This window comes from Tiliqua scincoides, chromosome 2, assembly GCF_035046505.1.
Source record: "Tiliqua scincoides isolate rTilSci1 chromosome 2, rTilSci1.hap2, whole genome shotgun sequence".
NCBI classification, from domain to species: domain Eukaryota; kingdom Metazoa; phylum Chordata; class Lepidosauria; order Squamata; family Scincidae; genus Tiliqua; species Tiliqua scincoides.
Genome location: NC_089822.1, coordinates 12,835,802 through 12,860,425, shown reverse-complemented (window position 1 = coordinate 12,860,425; position 24,624 = coordinate 12,835,802). Strand labels below are relative to the sequence as shown.

At 42.6% G+C, this 24,624-nt stretch overlaps 1 protein-coding gene across 9 annotated transcripts in view; it reads right to left on the bottom strand.

Annotated features, from left to right (window-relative positions):
* NEDD4L (NEDD4 like E3 ubiquitin protein ligase) overlaps positions 1–24,624 on the bottom strand; it is a 267,298-nt gene that overhangs the window by 30,382 nt on the left and 212,292 nt on the right. For 4 of the 9 annotated variants that reach the window (XM_066616668.1, XM_066616670.1, XM_066616662.1 and 1 more), the window contains 9 exons: positions 21,236–21,367; positions 19,824–19,943; positions 16,999–17,196; positions 16,406–16,483; positions 13,589–13,643; positions 13,443–13,499; positions 9,070–9,128; positions 5,201–5,266; positions 4,272–4,501 (listed from right to left, as the gene is read on the bottom strand). In XM_066616668.1, coding sequence (XP_066472765.1) covers positions 4,272–4,501; positions 5,201–5,266; positions 9,070–9,128; positions 13,443–13,499; positions 13,589–13,643; positions 16,406–16,483; positions 16,999–17,196; positions 19,824–19,943; positions 21,236–21,367 — 995 coding nt within the window. The remainder of the gene's footprint in view (positions 1–4,271; positions 4,502–5,200; positions 5,267–9,069; positions 9,129–13,442; positions 13,500–13,588; positions 13,644–16,405; positions 16,484–16,998; positions 17,197–19,823; positions 19,944–21,235; positions 21,368–24,624) is intronic. The other 5 variants (XM_066616669.1, XM_066616664.1, XM_066616665.1 and 2 more) reach the window with 3 other exon arrangements.

Genomic DNA, 24,624 nt, shown 5'->3' with positions numbered 1-24,624 from the left:
GTATGATGTTACGCTGGCACTGTATAGCATGAAGGGGAGGGTCTGAAACCAGGCCTTCTTGCAGCCATCTCTGGTGCTTTAATTTATGTTCCACCCATACTCTAGCCCAGGGTGTCAAACTAAGGCCCACAGGCCAGATGCAGCCTGTGGAAATTTTTTTTATCTGTCCTGCTGCCTCTTCCAGCACCACCACCAGCTGCTCTCAGGTGCAGAACTGTGCTAAGCTGTCACTGCTAAAAGGGCAGCCTGCATGAGAATTGGGCTTTCCTATATCTTGAAAATATGATCAAGATTTGTGTATTTTCTCTTCTGTTGTTTGCAGGTCATGAGTGAGGGGGAAAAAATGCTTACTTCTGGTCATGACCTGCCTAATGACATCACTTCCGCTCCTGAGCAGGTATCATGAATTCTATTTGACCTGGTGTCTGAAACAAGACTGACACCCTTGTTCTAGCCCTTCAGCAAAGCATCCTGGCAGAAGGCATCGTCTAGGGCATAGTTTCGCAAACTGTGGGTCAGAACCCACCAGTGGGTTCCGACCTGATTGTTGGTGGGTCACAAAACTGAAACTGACAAACCAACAAGGAAAAATGCATGGAAAGTTTACATTTACTCAGTCCACTTTGAAGGGCAGGTTAAGAGGAATGCAAAGCCACCAGAATGGTCCCGATCTGATGAAAGTGGAGCTCAACAAACGCTTCAGAAAGCAGCTTCTCCCCACCATAGTAAAAAGGATAAAAACAGAGGTTTGAGCAGCTGCTAATATAAAATTATTTTTTTTAAAGTGTCATGAAGCTGGGTGGGTCCCAGTAGAGTAACATTTTAAGAAGTGGGTCCCAGTGCTAAAGGGTTTGGGAACCACTGCTCTAGGGGAAGATGATGGGCTGATTGCACTCACTTGACACTCTGCTGTTCACCCAAAGGCCTTATCAAATGTTGCCTCCAAGCCAGCTTGGCAGACTGGGCGTTGGTAAGAGTGATGAAACCGACACCCTTGCCTCGCCACCTTGCACAGAATACAGGTTTCCCTATTACAATTTGCCGGATTCCATGGATTTTGATGACAGCTGGGACTTGACAATCACTTTGTTTTAGGCCCTTCTCTCTGTTTGTAGTCCTCTGTGGCCTGTCGTGGCCACTGCCCAAGTGGGGCAGGCACAGCAAGCTGACATGCCACTGCCAAAAAAAGGGGGGGCACAGCACTGGATAGCTATTTTATGTTCCTCTGGCTTCACTCCTTATTGTTTCTGATGCATTGGTGTTGTTTGCTGCCCACACAGACTGTAAAAGAAATCATTAAGGTATTGAATAGCTAAGCCCCTATTTATCCATTGACTCAGGCATACTTTTCCAGCACACTGAACACATACAAGGAAAGTGATATAGGTATCGACACCTTGCATAGAGAGCTCTGTCGGTAATAAACAAACAACCTTTTAACAAACCTGTTACAAAGTTAACGACTATGCAGAAACTGAAATTAATTGGGTTAGAACAGGGGTGCCCAAACCCCGGCCCGGGGGCCACTTGCGGCCCTCACGGCCTCTCAATGCGGCCCCCAGGGAGACCCCAGTCTCCAATGAGCCTCTGGCCCTCCGGAGATTTGTTGAAGCCCGCACTGGCCCAATGCAACTTCTCTCAGTGTGAGGGCGACTGTTTGACCTCTTGTGTGAGCTGTGGGATGAGAGCTCCCTCCACTGCTTGCTGTTCCACAGCTGTGATGCAGTAGCGGCAGCAAAGGAAAGGCCAGCCTTGCTTTGTGCAAGGCCTTTTATAGGCCTTGAGCTATTGCAAGACTTTCATTCATTCATATAAGTTCATCTTTAATATATTCATTTATGAAAACTTATGTAAATTTATTCAAATTTTAAATGTAAATTAATTCTTTTTTTTCCCCGGCCCCCGACACAGTGTCAGAGAGTGATGTGGCCCTCCTGCCTAAAACTTTGGACACCCCTGGGTTAGAATAATGATATCTGCAACCAGGTGACGGGCAGGCATAATTAAGGCTCCTTTCTGCAAGCTTTTTGAAACGGTTGTTCTAAAATTGATTATGTAATTTACTCTGACTTTTAATGCCAAAACGTTATTAAGATGCAATAAACAAAAAACTTCTCAGAAATAATATACGTGCCAACGCAGCCACACGTGACTAACTACAAATCTGCAAGAAGCAGCCTGCAACGTGCACTGTTGCTGTATGTGGGCAAAAGAAAAAGTCCTCTTGGTGCATCCCACAACCACAGGGCAAAATGACAGACATGCATACCAATTCAGGTGGTGTCAGAGGCCAGCAAGGCAGGACAAAGGTCCACACGCACCAGCAGGCCCACCAGGCAAAGACAACCCCTGAACTGCCAGTAACAGTGGCAGTTGTAGTTCCCAATGCACTATAAGGGGGCAGGTGGGAAGTATCAGGAGGAGCTCAGCACAGGGCTTGGTTCCAGGACCCCAGCGACTGGTACCAATGGATCAAATGCTGGCTCACAGCCCAATCCTGAGCTGCCTGGTACCAAAAATGACTGCCACGGTATCCTGAGCGCGACAGGCAGCCTCCAGCTGTTTTTCAGGGGAAGGGGATATTTGTTCCCTTCCCTGGGTAAGGAAAGTAGCCCCACAATGGCGACTCAACTGTGCAGCACAGCTCAACTGTGCTGTGCAGCAGTCGGCGCAGAGAACAGGCACCTTGTGCCGGGCTGCAAGGCCTGACACAGGACTCTGGATCCGGTGGAGCAGAGCTATGCCAGTCCCACCCCCTCCCACCCCACTTCCCCATCATACGTCCTCCCTGCCTACCCCCTGCCCCAGAATGCCTCCTGCCACCTCCCCCCATCCCCCCACTTATCTCTCTGCCGCCTGCACTTCGCATGGAGCACCCAGTGGCGATCCACCAGCCTCAGCCCAGCGCGGACTCATGCTGAGCCAGCACTTGCGCTGGCGGCATGTTTGCGACAGTGTGTGCCAGCAATGAGCCAGTGCACATTCGTCTGGACTGGGCCCTCAGTCATCAGTTTTGATCCATCACCCCATATCACTTCGGGAAATCTGTCCTCATCAACCCCACTCTATTAATTTTTTTAAAAGCACCTCATTAATTTGCCTGGCCCATAGGTGTACACATTTGGTCCCTGTTGTGTATATGCCATGAAATGGCTTAGGGCACAATCCTAACCATGTTACTCAGAAGTAAGTCCTCTTTTGTTCAATGGGGCTTATGCTCAGGAAAGTGTGGTTAGGATTGCAGCCTTAGTCATTCATCCAGCCATTTATCCATTAAATTGTTAGTTTTATTTTTTAAAAAAAAGATTTTTTTAAATCACCAAACTGTTCTGGGAAATGGCAGAAAAGATTTCTTTGGACCCAGTCCTATCCTACTTCCCAGCACTGATGCAGCCACAATGCAGCTTGAGAAAAGGGAACAAATATTCCCTTACCTTGAGGAAGCATCCATGACTGTCCCCTCACCACAGGATGCAGTCCACACCCTGTTAGCACTGCTGCATCAGCACTGGAAATCTGGATAAGATTGGGCCCTTTGTGACATTATTGGGGGGAGGAGAAGCATAGTCAATCTGTTGATACAAGCCTGCAACACACCTCCCCCTGCCCCAGAACTCAAACCTGAGGACAAGTACTTTTGGACTGAATGTAGTGAAGGCACTTTCAGATTGGTTCTCCTAATCATTACGCCAGACTACTACCAAATGAATATTGCAATGCTCGTTTTCCATGATCACTTGCCACTTTAACAATGGAACAGTACCTGTTTCCTGAAATAGTCCAAAACAGTGGTTCTCACACATTTAGCACCGGGACCCACTTTTTAGAATAAGAATCTGTCAGGATCCACCAGAAGTGATGCCATGACCAGAAGTGACATCATCAAGCAGAGAAACTTTTAACAATCCTAGGCTGCAATTCTACCCACACTTACCCAGGAGTAAGTCCCATTTACTGACATTGTTAAAATACATAGTAGCTTGTTAAAAGTACAGGTCTGTAACATTTCCCCAAATGCAGTCACATACCACGGTAGCATCAAGTCTAATAAATTAAAAATAAAATATTGGAATGAATGGAAGCCCACCTGAAATGGGCTCACGACCCACTTAGTGGGTCCTGACCCAAAGTTTGAGAAACACTGGTCCAAAATATTGTTTGTCTTTTGTTTGTCATTTGAACACAAACAAAAGTGCACCCAGACTGCAGAAAATGTCAGTAGCCCCATGTGGACCTCCAAGTAACAAGCATTTCATGCGTCATGTACTTACGTTGCAGAATATTCAAAGAGGCCATAATAAGGGTTGAACATTTCCTTGGACAACAAGAAGAACCACTCTCTCGCCACTCCTCCATAGTCAAGGCCCTTTTCTGATTCAAACTCTATCCAGAGCCTGGCTTTTAATACATCTGGTCTCTTCACTGACATGATTCTTCTGTAGGATTCTTCAAAAATATTATTTCTGTGGAGTTTCATCTCAAATCTGTTTGGTATGTCAGCCTGCACAGAGATCAACATACAATATTTTGTAAATGGGTCTGAATCATTGACTTGTCATTAGTTACTTTTGAGGGGGGGGGGCCAGAAACCATGTAATCCAGCCAAGTACACAAATCAGACACAGTTCTCTACTCTGTAATATGGGTGGTCACACAAGATCACTGCAACACATTTTCTTCAAGGTGTCAAACAGACCAGCTCTTAGGTAGCAGTTCAGTAATAAAATTCTGAAGATCCAGCATCAAAATGAACATGGAAGTGATTGAAGTTCTGCATAAAATGAATCACAAGGCAGCAGTGGAAGCAGCTGAACCCCAAAAATATGGTAGACAAAGATCAGTTTGCCACTGGCACTGAGTGATGCACTCTGGCACTGAGTGCTTGTGTTTACTCCAGCTTTTTCAATTCTATGACAGGCAGCCCTATCATAACTTGTGCTGGCCCAGTGGGGCGACAAGGTCTCTGCTGTATCCAGCACAGGTAAGGAGGAGGCTAAAAGTTTAATTGGGGTAAGGGTTTTCTTTTTTAAAGCAGAAGATTGGCGTTAAAAAAATAAAGTGGAAGTTTTGTGAAATCAGGAAGTGTTATGGACAATTCTATTACTTTAGCACTAAACAATAGATTACTGAATTTCATGTTTCATTTGCTTTTCATTATCCCAAGGCAATCTGGTCCAACACAAAACAAGCAAATACTTACTGGCTTCTTTAACTTCTTCCGGAAGTAGTCATATTTCTGCTTAAACTCTCTGGAATAGGGAACAGCCTGGAAGACATGTGTACTCTATTGTTAGTGAAAAGCATCAAATGAGCATGGCAGATGTTCACTGCCCTTGCATCCAATTTTTCCTTCAACTACCCATCACCTCACTGCTCCCCCCCCCAATTAATTCACCACAAAAGCCACCCCTCAGTTGTGGCTCCTTCAAGCATCCCAGTCTATGATAACCCTTTCCTTGGGGCTTCCACTGCTATTCAGGGCACCATGACATTAGGAGACTGCAGCATCTGGGTAAGGAAACAGGAACAGATGGCAAAACTCTGTTGGCGAGATGCCTCGCTAACATGTTTTGCAAATTGCTAACCTACAGGACCAAAAGCAGATTTGTTCTTTAGTGTGTATTCTGGCAAAGCTAAGGGCCAAAACTATATGCAACACAGGCTTTGGTGTGCTTGACTAGGATTTGTGCTGGGCTGCAATTTAAACTGGCACAGCAGGGTTTGGGGATGGGAAAGAGAATATCTAACTCTTTACTTCTGTGTTGTAACTGAAACAAAAAAATGGCATTTCCTACAATGTTAACTTAAACAGAGTTAAGGATCTCCTTTACATTTGAAGGAATATCCATTCTTTTACAAATCCACTATATATATATTGGCAACCTTCAGTCTCGAAAGACTATGGTATCGCGCTCTGAAAGGTGGTTCTGGCACAGCGTCTAGTGTGGCTGAAAAGGCCAATCCGGGAGTGACAATCCCTTCCACACCGGGAGCAAGTGCAGTCTGTCCCTGGTCTGTCTCCCTGGCTATGGGCCTTCCTTCTTTGCCTCTTAGCCTCAGACTGTTGGCAAAGTGTCTCTTCAAACTGGGAAAGGCCATGCTGCACAGCCTGCCTCCAAGCGGGCCGCTCAGAGGCCAGGGTTTCCCACTTGTTGAGGTCCATCCCTAAGGCCTTCAGATCCCTCTTGCAGATGTCCTTGTATCGCAGCTGCGGTCTACCTGTAGGGCGCTTTCCTTGCACGAGTTCTCCATAGAGGAGATCCTTTGGGATCCGGCCATCATCCATTCTCACGACATGACCAAGCCAACGCAAATCCACTACAACTCTGAAAAAATACCTTTAAAGTGCTTGATGGAGGAAGGTGAGGGAGCCAGATTGCTAACACAGCAATCTCAATCCTTCCTTTGGCTGCTTTACGCAAAGCAGAGAGTATATTCTGCATTCTGTGCTTTGATTAAAGAGACAGGCGGAGGCATGGGCTGGTAAGGACGCTGGCTCTGTCTTGTGGTGGTGGGCATCTGTTCACCACCCCTCAGCTTGGGCGCCAATTCACCACCTGATGTGAATGGGCCAGCCATGGTCCTTAGACTACTTGCTGCTCCTTTTCTGGCCTTTTTAGTTTTACCACTAAAATTAATTTCACATAGATACTCATGTACTCTCTCCACAACCCAGGAGATCAGGCTTGTCATAGTACAATATAAATATACTAATTTATTTCACATCTTAGTTCCTAATGGCAAATGAATTGCTCTCATTTTTCAGGTATGCACATTTAAGATGTATAGCCTAAGCACTTTCTTTAGTTAAATTACTCTGGGAAAACTGGAAATACCTCATTTCTGACTAAGGAAAAAAAAAACACCCCTCAATAACTAATGCCTACTTGGAGGCTAACTGCAGTTTCTGGTTGGGAAGGAAACTGCCTGACATAGAACCAGAACAACAGAAGGAAGGACAGATGAAATAGGTTCCAGGATGCTGTCGGCTTCCAGCATACCATCTGCTTGCTGATGTAGTTACTCAGCAGATGGAACAGTTGCATGAGCGGAAGCTAACACACCAAAAGACAGCTCTCTCCACATTCTGCATCTTTAAAGAGAAATCAGAGCTCCAAAATTAAAATGAATACAGAGAAGGGATATTCAAATAGGCTGTAATGGTCCTCCCACCAAACTTTTTTTTGGGGTGTGGGTGTCCAGGAAACTGAAAAACAACAAACCAGTAAAGTGGCAGTTGGGACCAAAATTAAGGCTATTCTGGACAAGGATGCCAGAGACTTTCCTTAACAATGCATGTGGTGAGAGAAAGCCAGCTACTGTGAACATAAGAACAGCCCCACTGGATCAGGCCATAGGCCCATCTAGTCCAGCTTCCTGTATCTCACAGTGGCCCACCAAATGCCCCAGGGAGCACACCAGATAACAAGAGACCTGCAAGGCTTCCTGGGAATTGTAGTTAAGAACATAAGAACAGCCCCACTGGATCAGGCCATAGGCCCATCTAGTCCAGCTTCCTGCATCTCACAGCGGCCCACCAAATGCCCCAGGGAGCACACCAGATAACAAGAGATCTACATCCTGGTGCCCTCCCTTGCATCTGGCATTCTGACAAAGCCCATTTCTAAAATCAGGAGGTTGTACATGCACATCATGGCTTGTAACCCGTAATGGATTTTTCCTCCAGAAACTTGTCCAATCCCCTTTTAAAGGCATCCAGGCCAGATGCCGTCACCACATCCTGCGGCAAGGAGTTCCACAGACCGACCACACGCTGAGTAAAGAAATATTTTCTTTTGTCTGTCCTAACCCTCCCAACACTCAATTTTAGTGGATGTCCCCTGGTTCTGGTGTTATGTGAGAGTGTAAAGAGCATCTCTCTATCCACTTTATCCTTCCCATGCATAATTTTGTATGTCTCAATCATGTCCCCCCTCAGGCGTCTCTTTTCTAGGCTGAAGAGGACCAAACACCGTAGCCTTTCCTCATAAGGAAGGTTGCCCCAGCAACTAATCATCTTAGTCGCTCTCTTTTGCACCTTTTCCATTTCCACTATGTCCTTTTTGAGATGTGGTAACCAGAACTGGACACAATACTCCAGGTATGGCCTTACCATAGATTTGTACAACGGCATTATAATATTAGCCATTTTGCTCTCAATACCTTTTCTGAATTGCGAATTGTTTCTGATGCAGGTACAGGAGTATAGAATACAATAGACTTTGGAAGATTTAACCAGAAATTATTACTACGCCATATTTGAACATTAAAAGGGAACAGTTGCCTAACACCCCAGACTATGCCATGCCAGAAGCAAGTAAATCAAACTGTACAAGAACAGCATCGATACTGCACTTAAAGCATGTGCCACATATAGTATCTCAGGAAATTCCTACAACACACGTCATGTAGGTTGGAATTCTTAAACAAAGGGATTCTTGTACGTAGGTAGCTGAGAATACTGGAGAATACTGGGTTGCATACGGCCACTTTATGAGGTGGTAACTGGAGCAGGACCCAGGGGCTTCTGTAAACACACTGCCGTCTCTTGGGTGGTAATAATAAATTCACAGCCCTGGGAGCATGTTCCACTGAATGTAATGGGGTGTACTTCTGAGTAGACATGCTTAGGATTGCACTGTTAGTTGCTCCACTATACTTCCAAGATCTTGATTGTGAGAGGGATTTATTATTGGGTTCCATTAAAGCTTTGGTGATGGAGAAGCAATGGAGCTAATCCCAACTGCTGTATTTATTGCTTCAGGGTATTCCCTCTCTTACTGTGCCCAACCCTGGTGTGGAAAGGGCCTAACTCTCAATCACAGAAGTTGTTGGAAACCATCAGCACTACAGATTGAGAGCCCAATCCTATGCATGTCTACTCAGAAGTAGGTCCCATTATAGTCAATGGGGCTTACTCCCAGGAAAGTGTGGATAGGATTGCAGCCTTATTCTTCAATGTAAGCAGGTTCCCTTAGCTCACAATGGTTGTAAGGGTATCAGGGGCCAATCACACTAAGATCCGTCAGTCCTGTTTCAAAATATTCAGACTCCACACACAGTACTTACAGGACCAGTAATAGCAGGATTCTGAAGCCTGGGGTCTTCCCACTGTGTAATTTTGTTATCTGCAAATTAATAATAGAGAATGACAACATAAGTTATCTAACATTAGCCGACATCCAGATTTTGATGGTTAAAGCACATTTCAGCTTCTGTTTCTTGCCTATCTCCTTGTAACTACATTCTTCAGGGTTAGAAAAAGTTTATATACACCCCATCCATTAAAAACTCCACCACACTGTTTAGTGGGAAACATCCATCCAAAAATGCAAATATCATCTATAATCTAGCAGTGAGTCATACTGCATACTGTTAATGGCCTTTATGGTCTCAAATATGCAAAATTATATACTTTACTTTCCAGGAATTTATAATTTGTGTTCATCTCTTTTTAGGTACATGAGAATTCAAGACAAATGAACTGCCTCAAATAACAGACCAAATGAACACATAATTGAATTCTGTGTATGCATGAGGATGGTTAATTTAGAAACTATTTTCAACAGCGTGGTAAAGGTTAACCACTGACTTATAATTCCAAATGTACGAAAGGACAAGAGAAATGTAATAGTAGAACAAAGAGCCTTGTGAAATGGAGCTGGTGAGAACTTTACATGAAATACAGTTAATTTACGAATAGACTGAATTAGAATTGTTAAGTGATAGGGTCAGGTTTGTTTTTGTTTTAAGTCCTATTAAACTTCAGCTGTTTAATAGGACAAGTTAGACAAATTCTAGTGGAGAGAAAACTGAAATATGTGCCTGTAGGGTCCACTGGTGCATAATTCAGTGGAAAGTGTTGGGTAATGAAAGAGAGATCCATAAGTTGGAAACATGGCTCTATGAATGAGTGGAAGGAGAAAAGTATTATAGAACCTGTGGCATAATTTTAAAGCCATCTCCGTCACACTTATACCAATTTTATGCCTTTTTTTTTTTAAACAAGGACAGAGATCCCCTCTTTTTATTCTTCTGAAACAGTGTAAACAAATGCCCAATCCCTGAATGGTTTTGGCTTGCAGAAAGAGAGGAGCACACCTTTAAATTTAATTAGCCTGGAATCTGATGTTGCTAAATAATTTGCAACAGAAAGGCAAAGGCACTTTTCTGAAGGTCCTTGGCCAGCTCACAAACCCCTGGGAGAAAGACTGTGTAACTTAGCACAGTGGCCAGGATCACTTGTTTTCATGATGCATATACATGACCATTGTGTGCCAAACTGACTTGCCATACGATTCAACTGCTAATTGGGTAAGAGGCACTTTTTCAAGTGGGTGCTCCGTTTTTTAGCAGGGGGGAGAGTAACTGGCCCACCTCACCCCAGCACTGTCTGTTCTAGTGGCTGTCTGCTGGTATTCATTTGCATCTTTTTAAATTGTGAGCCCTTTTGGGACAGGGAGCCTTTTGGGACAGGGAGCCAGGGATTTTTCTTTGTAAACCGCTTTGTGAACTTTTAGTTGAAAAGCAGTATATAAATACTGTTAATAATAATAATAATAATAATAATAATAATAATAATAATAATAATAATAACTCCAAGATGCACAGACTGCATTCATATACTGGTACTTTCAATGTATTACAATTCTCATTTTTTGGTGGATGCTACATGCTTGCATTGAACGTTGGTCTGTATGACCCACTGTGAAGAATGAATTTGTGTATGCCAGGGTACATGGGAACAACGTGATTAATTTTGATTTAAACTGCAAGCAACACTAAGTGCACATAAACCCACTTTAGGCGGATTAGCTTCCCTTAACATCTTTTAGCCATGCCTGATGTATTCATGGGACATTTAGAACCGAAGTTGGAAAAATGGATTCTAGCGCACTTGCAATACTGAATTCAGGGTTGGGGGTGGCAGTTCTCCTAGATGAATCAGTACAGAGCTGCACACATCATGTGAATCAGTCAACTCAGGGATAGAATAACAATTAGGTCAAGGGCCAGCTTGGATTCTTTTCCAAAGCAGGGTTTGTGACCGCACAAGTAACGCTACATATGAAGCAGGATGACTCTGAGATGTCCTTATAATTTCTTGCAGCTTTGAACATGGTGGCCTCTCTCCTGTCAAAGAAGAGCTTACAGTTTGGGAAAATTGAGCTGCCTGCTGGTTCAACAGTACCAGAATGATCACCCATGGATATTCCAGCAAAACAAGGAGCAGGATACAGTTGAACTGAGCTCTTCCCTATATAATGTAATGCAGCTGTCGGGCAGAATCCATTTTCAAAGAGTCTGTGTGATAGCAATGGAAGGCATCATTCCATGTGTAAGAAATCCTTATCTAACAACGTTGGATCCCAGGTTAACTAAATTTAGATTTATACTCCTCTCTTTCTGCAGGCCAAAACCATTCAGGGATTGGGAGTTTGTTTACACTTGTATAATGCTGATAAGAATTCTTAAGCATAAATTTTAATAAAATAATTTTTTTGCAAAGGAAATAAGGGAACATAGAATAGCACAATGGGGTTACTGGAACTTTGTGCTCCAGGAATGTGGCTGTCTTTCCTTTCAAGCATTGTGAAGGCAGCTGCAAATATTAGGGAAGACTGAGAAACCAATGGCTTGTCCTGCACTGCTGCCCTTTCAGAACTGAGAACACCTTTATTGCAGAGAAACTTGAGAATAGTTCACTGCGATACCATCACACTCCCCTTTGTCGCTTGTCCAAAGGCAAGAAGATTGGCTTTGCAGTAGGTTGAGTTGATTCAAGCAGTAATGGAAGACGTGAATATTTTTAATGAAAACCAAATAAAGCTGCTTTGAATGCCCTTTGGGGAGATAAAGCAGTGCAAAAATTTAGTAAATAAAAATCAGTAAATAAATAAATATCCTTGATTAAAAATTCTAAAGAACACTTTTCAAAAAATTTTCAGCCAGAACGATGAGAATCATACTAGTAGATGGTGGAAATTCAGATTTCTATCAAATTTTCAAGTGTATGCAAACAAAAGAACATTTTCTGAGGCAGTAGTTCAGAGGATCGGGTAGTGGCGCCATGTCACCAGTGGCCCTGTTGCACCTGTGATAGTGCAGAACTAGGAACCCATGTAGCCATCCATGTTGATATGCTAATACTCTCCCTCTGGTCAATCCATGGCATAGTTGTGCCATCCATGCACCTTAACTGAGGCAAGGCAAGTACAGGGCTGTCATCAGCCTCACTAGATTTTTCTTGCATGGTATTTAAGTGTTTGACGAGTGGGAAGATCAGAGATCTATCATGGTAAAGTCTCCCATACTCACCATGAGTAAGATGCCGTATTTGTTGCAGCAGAACAAACACTGATTTGTACTGTTGCAAGAAGAGCAGGTCCTTAGGCTCAGTGGTTAACAGCAAACAAATGCTTAAGCTGCAGTGTACCAACCATTGTGCCAGCACAACTCTACAGCTATGTTACTCTGGCATCCAAGGCAGAACAAAGGCTCACATTTTTTGGGACTAGAGTATCAGATATTTGATTAAGTAGAATTATTTAAAGGAAAACTAATGTAGTCAATACTGTGATCTAACTATTGCTCTCTCTGTCTTCCCAAAGGAAAAACTGACACTAAGTTTCAGGGTTTTTTAAACAGGCCAATCTAAGTCTCAGAAAGGAAAATGTCAATTTCAGTTCTCATTTTAAAGTCATGATGCGACTTGAATGCAAACCATCAACAGCTTTGTACAGGCAAGGCTTTGTTTTAATTGTTAAATTATAGAATTAAGGATAACTCTTGAGGTTAATTCTATAGAGATCCAAAGAAAACAAGGACCACAACATTGGTATAATGATTTTAAAAGGTATAATGATTTACAGCCTCCTTCCTATTGCCTTATATTTCAAGAGGATGTTTCATGAATAATACAAAGAGAAGAAAGTTCACAAACTGTAGAACAGTTATTTCTATTGCCACTTGAGAGTCAAAACACAACAAATATCCACACACTTGTTCAGAGGTGCTGTAAGAGGACATGTCTACAATGAAACACCATTTACACTGGAACTTCAAGGAACAGAAGTGGATAGATATTAACAGGGTGGGTGCAAAGTAACATGCCAAAAATAGAAAATAAGGTCAGAACCGGCATTGCCCCAAGACCTTCTTTGAGTAATTTGAGGAAGAAATTTTATTGAAAATTTCTTCTACTGCCTACGTGGCTACATCATTTTTTTTCTCATCTTATTTTCTATTCCTAGAGTGTATTTTCATTTATTAATAAGTGCATATAAGCCATGGAATCCATCCACAACACCAAAAGAAAAAAAATTCCAAAGAGGTTCAACAAAAACAACCACAAAGAAGAAATGTTAATGCTTCACAAGATCAAATAGGGACAAAGCTTGATGAGCCAATTAAAAGCAAGCTTTTGGTGAATTATACAGTACCGTAAGAGGGCACTAAGTCTCGGGTATGAATGTCGCCACATATCAACACCTGGCTTCCTAAATGAAGAGTAAAATTACAAAGCTTTCACTTCAATAATAATTACTGCCCTTCATCTACTTGCTGTAGAACCTGTGTGCCTACTTACTATGATCTATATAAAATGTTCTTCCATCCAAATGTATCCTTTCCTCCCAACCAGGCTGTAATTAAAAGAAAAACAAAAACAGCATCAGCAACTAAACTCATATTTATTTTGAACAGTCACTTTTTAAAGCAGGCAACTCTCTTTCGCCTTCCCTCTCCCTCCTTTTATGAACGCGACAGTTTATGAATGCACAGTTATTGTGACATTTGTGCGATGCAGTTTTATGTCCTGGCCAAAGAGACCCAGGTGCGCTCAGAAGCACCAAAGAATCTCTTCCATGTGGGCTTCCTCTGTTTCAAGGAAGGGAACTGCATACATAAAAGAATTGTGTATGTGGATCTGCTTCTTAAACCAAAAAAGCTGTTGCAGGCTAGGTTTCTCATACACCTTGGAGTTGCTGTGTTTATTAAGAACTTGTTGGATAAGGACATTAATCTGGGACCATGTAAGGGAACTGCAGCAGCACCATTTAGAGATAATACAGAAGGTACTGTCAAGAGAAGCAAAAGGGCCACAGATGTCCTCTATCTGTGAAAGAGAGAACAATGTCCTTATCCAAAAGTCTGCAAGCTGCTTCCCCCATTTCAGTGTCTGATTTACAGAAACTCTCACATAAGCCATTCCTCTGTATCGAAGATTAAAAATTTATTCCTCTACTTATTTCATTTACTTATTTTTCACATTTTTATATCACCCTCGCTCCAAGAAGCTCAGGGTGGTGTACATGGTTCCTTCCCTCCTTTGTCATCACAATAACCCTGTGAGGTAGGCTTGGCTGAGAAAGATATAGGAAGCTTGGTAGCTGAATGGGAACTTGAATTTTCCTGGATCCTCCAGATTTAAACACCAGAACCACTACACTGTACTTCAAAGTTGGTTGTGGATATTCTGAGTCATTACCACAATCTCAATTTCTCTCAACTTTAAAATAAATACTTCCTTTAACCACTAGTCAGAAAGAAAATTAATGACAGTAGTAAGGTTACAAAAAAATTAATAATTTTGAGCAAACTCTTCCACCCATTAGCCCCTTTCTCCAAGTAAGGCTTTCTCAGTTGGGTAAAGATGGGAGGGTGACTGGCAAAAACAGCTGGTAACAGCAAGGTCATGCAGGGTGCAAGCCCATTTTGAGTTATATCCAGCTAGAAGGGAGCTAGACCTGACATGAAATGAGGCAAGCTTCTCAGGTTGGGGGAGGAAGTCAGCCCCATCATTTGAAATCTTGCACCATTTGTAATCATGGCTCACATTCTTAGCTGCTATATTACCCCAGTTATCTTTATGTCTCCCTAGGGTCTTATGCTTCTTCGATAAAACTATGGACATTTGATACCTCAGGTTTGACTAAGAGGGTCAACATTAGGCAGGGGTTCACAAGAAAAACAGATGCCGGAGTAGGCTCACACTGACTGACATGGGCTGTGATTATCCTTATTAATAATATTTGAATGGTCTGGGGCGAACTCTGGAATTCTATGAAACAGCTGACTACGTGAAACACTGCACTGCTTCCCAAGAGGAGGACATCATGGAGCAAAGCAGACCATTCAGAGCAACCACAGCAACACTTTTGTTTGTCTGAATAGTATGCAAACCAACAATGCCCTTTGGCTACATGTACAAGTATGAAATGTTTGCCTCTCAGAGGGTTATTCCCCCCCCCCCCAGCATGGACACTGAAAACTTTCATTTCCATGTGTAAATTAGGATACAAATATGTATGATATGTACAAATAACACAAAAACCAAATGCCACATGCACAAAAAGTAAATCTGCAGTCTAATACCTTAAAAAATTAGCAAGATTACCTAATGAGGAGTGCCATGCTTCCCTGCGGTGCTATTTCTTGTTTTTCATTTGGTAGCAACAAGTTGCACCCTTCCAAACTCTAGACCCAACAACAGAGTATCTGAAGTGCTTTTAACCTTTGGCTCCGACTGATTTTGGCATTAGTCTGCCATAGCTAAATGGGCAGGCTTTGCAGCTAAGCAGTGAAGTGACTAGTCTACAAGTCAAGATTGTAGAAAGAAAAAGTGCTACAAGAAGATTTAAGGGAACTGATTGTGTTCACAGTGAAGCTGTTAGTACTAGAAACCACTGGTGTACACTTGGGGGTCAAGGGGGTAAATATCCTTGGGCGCCACGCTTCTGCGGGTGGCACTGCCTTCCTCAACCCCCCACTGCTGCCCTCCTTGCCCCACCCAGAGGAGACCACATGCAGCCTCTGCAGTCCTCTGAAGGCCTTCTAAGGCTGGGGTCCATACAGAGGGCTGCAGTTAACACTGATGTGCCTGCTGAGGGCCAGAAGTGACGTTATTAAGCAGAAAGTGACATCATTAAGCAGAAGATGGCCAGAAATAAGCACTTTGTTCTCACATAGAAACTCATTAGCTGTAAATGACACAATGAAAGATGTGCAAATCTTGTTCATATTTTCAAGATATAAGGCATCCCAAGTACCACACTGGGAGAACCGGGGCTGGATAAAATGCTTATGGGGGCTGCATTTCATCCTGCCTTATGTTTGACATCCCTGTTCTAAGGCCTTCAGAGTGCCTTTAAAGTGCAGTACTGTTTTCTGGGTGAAAACCAGATGTTTAACTTCTGGAGGAGGCTGCGTGTGGCCTCCTCTGGCCCTCAGAAGGCCCCTGATGGGGGGCATGGCATTATGCAGTCCTGGCCCCACGTGGCACAGAATCCAGGATCACCAGTGCTAGAAACAAAAACATGCTGCTACCACCATGCACATAAATCTACCCCTGCATGCAGCAGGCAGAAAGGCTGCATCGGTGTGAACGTATAACACGGAAACTTACAGGAAGGGGACCCAAGTCATTTGGGTTTAAAGGAGCTTTTGATCTCAGATGTACTGGGAATTTCAGTCGTGGATCTTCCTGTAATGACAAAAATGCCATTGTAGAACATAACTTGAAGAACATAGCAACAACATAACAACCTATCACATATTTATAACCTATGGCAATAACTGTCATATCAAAGCTACCTCAACACTAATTCTGGGGTTCTAGGGCACATTTAGTTACTGAATTTTGCAGCAAGATGTTTGAAGTATTACATACACTGTTTAGTAGAAAGTACACAAAGATTTTAAATCCTATGATTCTAGGATCATATGGTTTGATCATCAGATAAATGATAGCTTAGCCCCCGATGCCACCCCATTAAACTACTATTCAGTGTGATAATAGCTGAGCTGCATGTTGAACTGTCAAAAGCACCTATTAAGTTGCATAAATGGTCTCTGCACAAATGTTATGGCTGACATCTCATGCCTGGCTTTCAATATACACAATCTATTAACATCAGTGGGATCCTGTGTTAAATGGGCACAGTTTTGCTTCCTGGTCTGTGATAGTAAAAAAAAACAACTGCTTGAAATTAATCTTACCCATGTTGTGGTCTTTGTGTTATGATCAATGAAGAAAGGCCTGCCATTAGGTGCTATTCTCATTTCCCAGCCAGGAGGTAAGAAGCTTTGTGTCAATTTATGCTGTGGTTTTGGAGAATTGTACGGAGAAGGCTGTGGAGACTGGGGGTTGGAAAGGGTGTCCTTCACAGCTCTTCGAACAGGAGAGTCCTTGGCACCCTGAGGAAAAGAGCAGCATTAAGCCACACAAATATCTTTATAATAGGGTGTGAAAGACTTGTTACGTAGCATGGTCTACCCAGATCTTCATTTGAGATAAAAGGACTGAATGACAGACATAATCTGTATCACTAGCTTACTTCAGAATTCTTTCCACTGTAATGCACTTTAATGTGCACTCTCTCTCTCTCTCTCTCTCTCTCTCACACACACACACACACACACACACACACAGAATGGTTTTGCTTCAGCAGCTGACAGTCTAACTCCTAAACAGTGTGTTTACCTATACGGGAATAAGTTAGCCATCTCTAATAAGCAGAGGAGGAACCTAGCACTCTCCAAAGGCTCATTATTGACCACCTCCACCACAGAAAGCATCCCCAGCATCCAGAAATCCAGAGCATCAAACTATCCTCTCTTAAGTATTAACAGTGGCTCAGCTGATGAATGCAAAGTTAATGCTCAAAAACTAGATGATGAAAGGAAAATAAAACCATAGCAGACTCGTATTTTTAAAGGAAAGGGGGGATGGGGCAAGAATTCACGGGAGCAACTTTTCCAAAGCACAGTATCGTCTTCCTTCCTACCTTACATGACTTGAAAACCTCTCAAAAACAACTCTGACTGCAAAAAGCTCTTCTTCTCACTATGACTGGAAATCAGCTAAGGAAGCAAGCACCGTGGAGAGGGTAGGAAGGGTTCAGAAAAAAACCTGAAAGTTAGGAGATTAGTAAACTGGCACTACTGCATGACTATATGGGAGTGTACACAGGAGACTGCATGGGAGACTTATCTGTATGTGTGTGCATGCAGAAAGTTGAACGCATTTTGGTGTTCACATATAAATTGATGACTTGCATGCATCATGCACCAGGAGTGCAGAGTATACATTTGTGCATGCTAATATACAGGAGAATAAAGGGCAAGAGGGCACACAAGTAGAGATGAAGCACTGATAATAATGGTTCGTTTTAGAAGCAAGATTTTAAAAATTCTGGTGTGAGTTATTCCCAAGAAAATACATAAATTATTCTATCTAATTGTGGAAGCTGGAAATATTTCCATGAGGTTACTGCTCAGACAACATCAGCCAATTAATTAAAAGATTAAACAGAAAGGTTTGCACTGTATAATGGTATATAATGATATAGTTTATGCCAGTTTACCACACTAATCAACACACTCTGAACCATAATATTTAGATTAAATACTTGGTATGATGAATCTCTGACCTTATGCAGTTTCAAATGATGCTACCTCCAATTTTAACCTCAGTTTCCTTCATGATGATTATTAATTCGCACATTAATTAATTATAAAAAACTAATACTGTGCTTCTTCCCTCTATGGCTATCATTTATAGTTTTGACAGTATAGAAATTAAAGGCACTTTCTTCAACTGCTATATTTTCAAAAATCCAATACATATTCACTTGCTTGGATTTTGTAGCAAACTATTTTTGCACACGCATCCAGAATTTGAGGGCAATTGTTTATAGCCCAATTTTATCCCCCAGATCTGCTCTCGTCCCACCCTTGATCCGTTTGTTGCTGGAGGCATGCAGCTTTCCAGCGTACCACGGATAGGATAGGTGTGTTAATTGCATGATGAAATAAACACCACAGGCAAATGATTTGGGGGGAAAAAAAGCAATACACAAAAGGAGGAAGTTGGGAAACAGACAGTGACATAGGAGAATGTTTCAAAGCAGGGTCAGTTTAAGCACTGGCAAGGTTGAATGCGGAACATAAGAAGTCAAAAGAATTTTTCTCAACTGATTTTTATAAAGGGAATTCTTTGCACTATTTTAAGAGGAGCCCTTTTAGTGTGAAATTTACTTCCTGACTTCCCCACAAACGTTTTCGACAAGTCACAGTGTTCCCTAGTGCAGAGATCGAATACCAGCATATTGCATTGGAAATGCCTCTCACCTGTGAGCATCAAGCCACTTATATTCAGGTGCCTAACTTCAGGGAGAAGGGCTTGAAACTCTCATCTCCCTCTCCTTGTGTTCTTTTTGCAAGCGAAAAGAAAAAATATAGCTATATAAAAATGTTTGCAGACAACTAAATCAATCCTACAGCTCTTAAACTCAGTGTCATAAAGCAAACCGAAATAAAGAAATTCTCTTGAAATGAGAAACAGTAAATAAACTCAAACCACAAAATTTGGCACCCAATGTTTGGGAAACAATCTGATGTCCTTTATTGACCAGAGAGAAAGAATTCTGATTTCAAGGACATGGCTAAAGCAATACTAAATAGTTTGCAAGATTTGAAGTAATCACATCAACTCACTCACGATGGAACATGAAAGGGTAGAAGATAATGAATAGGAAAAACAATACAATAAAGAGAAAAAAAGAATCACACGAACTATTAAGCATGAGAGGACAGAACAACAAAACGTTGCCATGATACAAAATAAATGTAAGTGTGATATATGACTTCTAGATGCAAATGTGCCATTTGGGGGCAAAAAGGAGTGAGTGTGAAACAATATGTTTGCAGGAAAATGGGAACAGAAATCAGGCAAGAAACAACAAGATGGAACAAACTGAGATCTAGGAAGAAGGTGAGCCTTTTTGTTTTGTTTTTTTAAATCAGGAAATAGCACTTCTCACCTCAAGTGGTGCAGATAATGTTACTGTGGGAGTACTGAGGCTACGAGGCCGTCTTATCTGAGGCTCGCTTAGATGGTTGTTACTGTTTGTAGTTGAACCAGTTGCGCCATCTTCAGCAAGCTATTTTAGAGGCAAACACAAGTTAGCTGTATGCAATGCTCTTCTTCACCCGCAGCTGAATGACTTCAAGGTCAAATATTTCCCAAACTGCACAATGTACTCAGTTCTAAAATTGTGTTTTTAGTAATGCGCCCCTGCTCAGGAGACACACTCCACCTGCCACTATTTATGGTCATATGTGGTTTAAATTCTGTTTTTCAATTGCATTCTAAACATGCTTAATTTAGTAGTATTTTTTGCAGGGGCACATGTGAATGTAGAGAACTGCCTTATACTAAGTCAGACCCTTGGGTCCTTTTGCTCAGTATTAACTACACTGATCGTATGCCACTCTCTATTAGAGAAAGCTCTTTCCCAGCCCTACCTGGATATAACTGAAATGCAAAATATGTGCTTTGCCACTGAGCAAGGTGGATCCATGGCTAATCTTCACACCAGGATGGGTCTTCATTGACTGATCTATGAAACAAAGCACTGGGGAAGGTGGTTATCCAGTGCTCCAATTGCATGCAGCCAGAAGGAATATAACATTTGTCACATTTTGTGACAGATTCCTTAACTGCTGTTTTTTATAAGGCTACAGAGAGACGTGATCTGGCTAAAATTGGGGATTGAGACATGGATTAAGTTTCTCTGCATCTATTAGCACTTATGTTAATCATGAAAAACGTTTACCTAGGTTCCTTTTTAATTAGGATCTGAAATCCACTTCAAACTGTGACTTTAGATCTGGGTTTGTCGGGAAAATTCCATTGTCCATTGTCAGAGCTATGTGTAACATTGGTGGTGCCAAACTGCTGTAAAGGGGAACAGGGAATATTTGCAGGACAAGCTGCATAAAACATTGCTGGTGGTGAACTGTATTTAAAAGATGCAATGTTCCATTGCACTGACCCACAGTTAAAATTATTTCACTTGCTGCAAACTGACCTTCAGTTAGGCCAGTGAGAAAAGCAAATTTTGTCCTTCATTTAGTTACATCATCACCCTATTACACTGGCCCCAATTTTTCCCTGTTCTGAATGTAGATGCTATTAAGCCAACAGAAGGGTGGATGTGTGTCGTGATGCAGATGTAACTGGTCTGAGATACGGAAACTAGCCTGTGTACTGAACAGATAAGATCCTTCCTTAGTCAAAATATGCCTTTTCAGTTAGAAGCACTTATAGCCCTAGAAATCTGCCCTCCTCCATGGAGAGCTTTCATTCTGAAATCTGAAACTCTTGTAGATTAGAAATGACACCATTTACTCTAAATGTTCCATTGCTTTCCCTAAACAGTAAATTCCATACCTGCATGATAGGCCGAGTCCAAGTTGTGGTTCGATTGTTATGATTGACATAATAAGTGCGTCCCTTAGCATCCTTCCTTTCCTCCCAGCCTGAAGGTAAGCCTGGTGTGGTATGTACATAGGCCACTGAAGGCTGTTTATGCAAGAAATTACCATTGTGTTACTTTGTGGAAATGTCTCATTCTCACAAACAATATCTGCAGTAGTACAGCTGGAAGATATTTGTCGGCAACAGGAAGAGCAGAAGAGTATAAAAGCCTGACCAGAATTTACAGAAGCACTGAAAGGAAATTCTGTTATTATTGATTAATTTGGATCATGTGCAGTTTTGGTTTCCACTTCAACAGCTGCAAATACAGAGACACACTCAGGCTGACAGCAAAAAAACCAGAAGGTTTAATAAAGTCCTTTTTGGGTCACCACGTATGACCAGGGGGCTGCATTCGTTGAGTCTTGTGCAGGTATGAAACTAAATACATCGTTTAACAACCAAACAGGTTTTCGGCTATGCCACTACAGTTCTTTAGCATCTGGGATTAAAAGAAAGATTTGAGCATTTTGCCATTTCCAGCCTCCTTCTGGAATAAGGCTTATTTTGTTGGCAAAAGAAAAAAGACCTCTGAGTGTTTAGGTTCATTGGCACAGCCAGTGGCAGCTAAGTCCAGGGGCTAGGAGAGGGGAGTGAAGGGGGTAATTTGTACACGGGCCCAGGATCAGAAAGGGGGCCCAGGAATTTCCTGAGATCTTACGTTTTCCAATCTCAACCAGACTCACTGCCCGCATGGGATGCACATGGCGGCAACTAGAAGCCAGAAGCCACACACACCAGGCCCAAGAATGTGTACATTCCTTAACAGTGTCTCATCTGGGAGGAAGCTGGCCTGCTCCAGGAGCTCTTTGGCTTGTGCATCTGCTTGCCATGAAGGAGTGTAGAGGAGCTCAGGGACACAGCTGCAAGACTACAGTTGCTGCAGAAGTGCTGCCCATAACCACTGCCACCCCCCAGACTGTTTCACCCCCTCCCCTCTTTGGGAAGGGGCCCAAAATAAACTTTGTACCCCCGATACAATTCCTCTTGGAGGCCCTGGCTAATCACTTCACATACGATGATTTTCATACGTAGCTAACAATTCTATGCAGGCAAAGGTCTGCACATGGTGGGAAGCCATAGCGCTAAAAACTATCTGATAATAACTGGAAGCTTTAGTGACCCACATTTTGGTGGCTGAGGATTGGTCAGATAATAAACTCTTTCACTGCCAAGGTGTTCTCCCCTACTACTGAACCTAGAGGCTCTGAATCCCCGGATGCAACACTTTGCACTTGTTCAATGCAGTGAGAAAGTACTGGAATGCTCAGATTGCTGGCTGCTTTTTAAAATTGCCACATATTGCATATACTGTAACAGGGCATGAGACTTTGCCTGGCAGCAAAAGACAAAGTCAGTGCAATGTGCCTGAACCAGCCTGCATGCTAAGATCCTCCTCCAAGATTTTTCGCCTGGTTCCCTACTTACAGAAGTTAGATGGATGGTGGTTGAGGAATGGGCTCTTGGGGCTCTGGAACTTTGTCCGTGATACAGTCTCCCCAGGAAAATTTCTTTAGCTTACTTCCTTATCTACTTAGACTTTTTAAGTATCAACTAGCCTGCTCTGATTAATAACCTGTGCAGAAATGTGAATTGCCATACTGTTTTACCATTTAAATCAGCGGTTTTCAAACTCTCAGGGAGAGTTTGAGCCGCTCTAAGTCATTGCAGGGGCGAGGGGGAGGAAGCGGGAGCAGGGGGAAGGAGATGATGCAATCCTGGGGATCGAGTTGCTCAGGGTGCTGCAGGGGCTTGGCTGTACTTACCAGAGCCTCCTGCAGCCTCCCGGGGATGCGGGGAGCCCTGCACGACTGTCTGCAGGGCTCCCTGAAGCTTCAAAAGTCAAAGCGGAACGATCACGCTCCACTTCCGGTTTTGCAAAGGCGGGGCGTGATTGCTCCACTTTCACTTCTAAAGCTTTGGGCATCCCTGCAGAAGGTCATGCAGGGCTCCCTACACCCCCAGGAGGCTCTGGTAAGTACAGCCAAGCCCCTGCAGCCCCCTGAGTGACACAATCCTGGGGATCATGTCGCTGCCTCCTCCCTGCCCCCACCCGTTGAGGGGGCAGAGGCCAGGGCCCACAGACTGGGGCATTGCGACATCCCAGTTTGAAAACCCCCGATTTAAATGTTTGAGTTATCTTCACTGTTTTTTTATACTTATTAATGCTGTTTTAATGAAAACTGCACTGTGAACAAAAACACTGAAGGGACCAGGCATAAGTTATTTAAATAAAATGAAATCATGCTGAAGTGCAACCAGGATACAAGACTCCCACCGCTTAATAACTTTTTTCTCTGTACTGATGACATACACGCATGTACATGCTCACGGGATGTGGACTCTAATTCATAGATGTTTATGACACAATCCATTTTTAAGTCATCCATTTTTGCTACAATGGATGAAAACAGAATATAAAGAATAAATAATAAGAATAATAAGAATAATAAGGAGCTTGTATTTTTCTTTCAAAATCTTTTCATGATTTTTTTTCTTTTTTGATATTAAATTTTTTGTTTTTCATGGACTTAAAAGAAAATTCAACACAAAGGATGACATCCAGAGTAAGATGTCTATGAATGGAGGCTCCCTCTGAGAAGTGTTCTACTCACACAAGGGCCTTTGCATTAGCAGGGTGCAGAATTCAGACTTCAGAAAGAGCATCCTGCAAAGGCCCTCGTGTTAGTAGACGTCACTGGGACCCACTGGACGTCTGTGCTGCATTCAGAGAGTGTGCTTCAATTCACAGAAGCATTATTCTAGATCAGCGCTTCCCAAACTTTTTAGCACTGGGACCCACTTTTTAAAACAACCTATCACAACTCACACAGCTTTACTAGACAAAAAAGAGAGATAAATTTTAATTATTATATTGATTATTATTAATAAATACAAATAATAATCAGGAGCCTGTGCTCCTGAGGCTGCTAGAGACCCTGCACATAGTATGTGTGTAGACATTTCAAAGACTCTCGCTACATGTTCAAAGACTGTTCCCCCAAACCTTTTTACAGTCATTCCAGTGTACCCAGAAGGCTGAACTGGAGAGCAAGATGCATAGTTAGGGACTTCCAGGCCAGACAAAAGCCTGAAACTGGGTTCACACGTGATCTACAGCATGCCAAATACTAGTGAAAATGTGACATTTTAAATTTGAAGATGAAGATGACCACAGATTCAGATGCAAGGGAAGGCACCAGGATACAGGTCTCTTGTTGTCTTGTGTGCTCCCTGAGGCATCTGGTGGGCCACTGTGAGATATAGGAAAACTGGACTAGATGGGCCTAGGGCCTGATCCA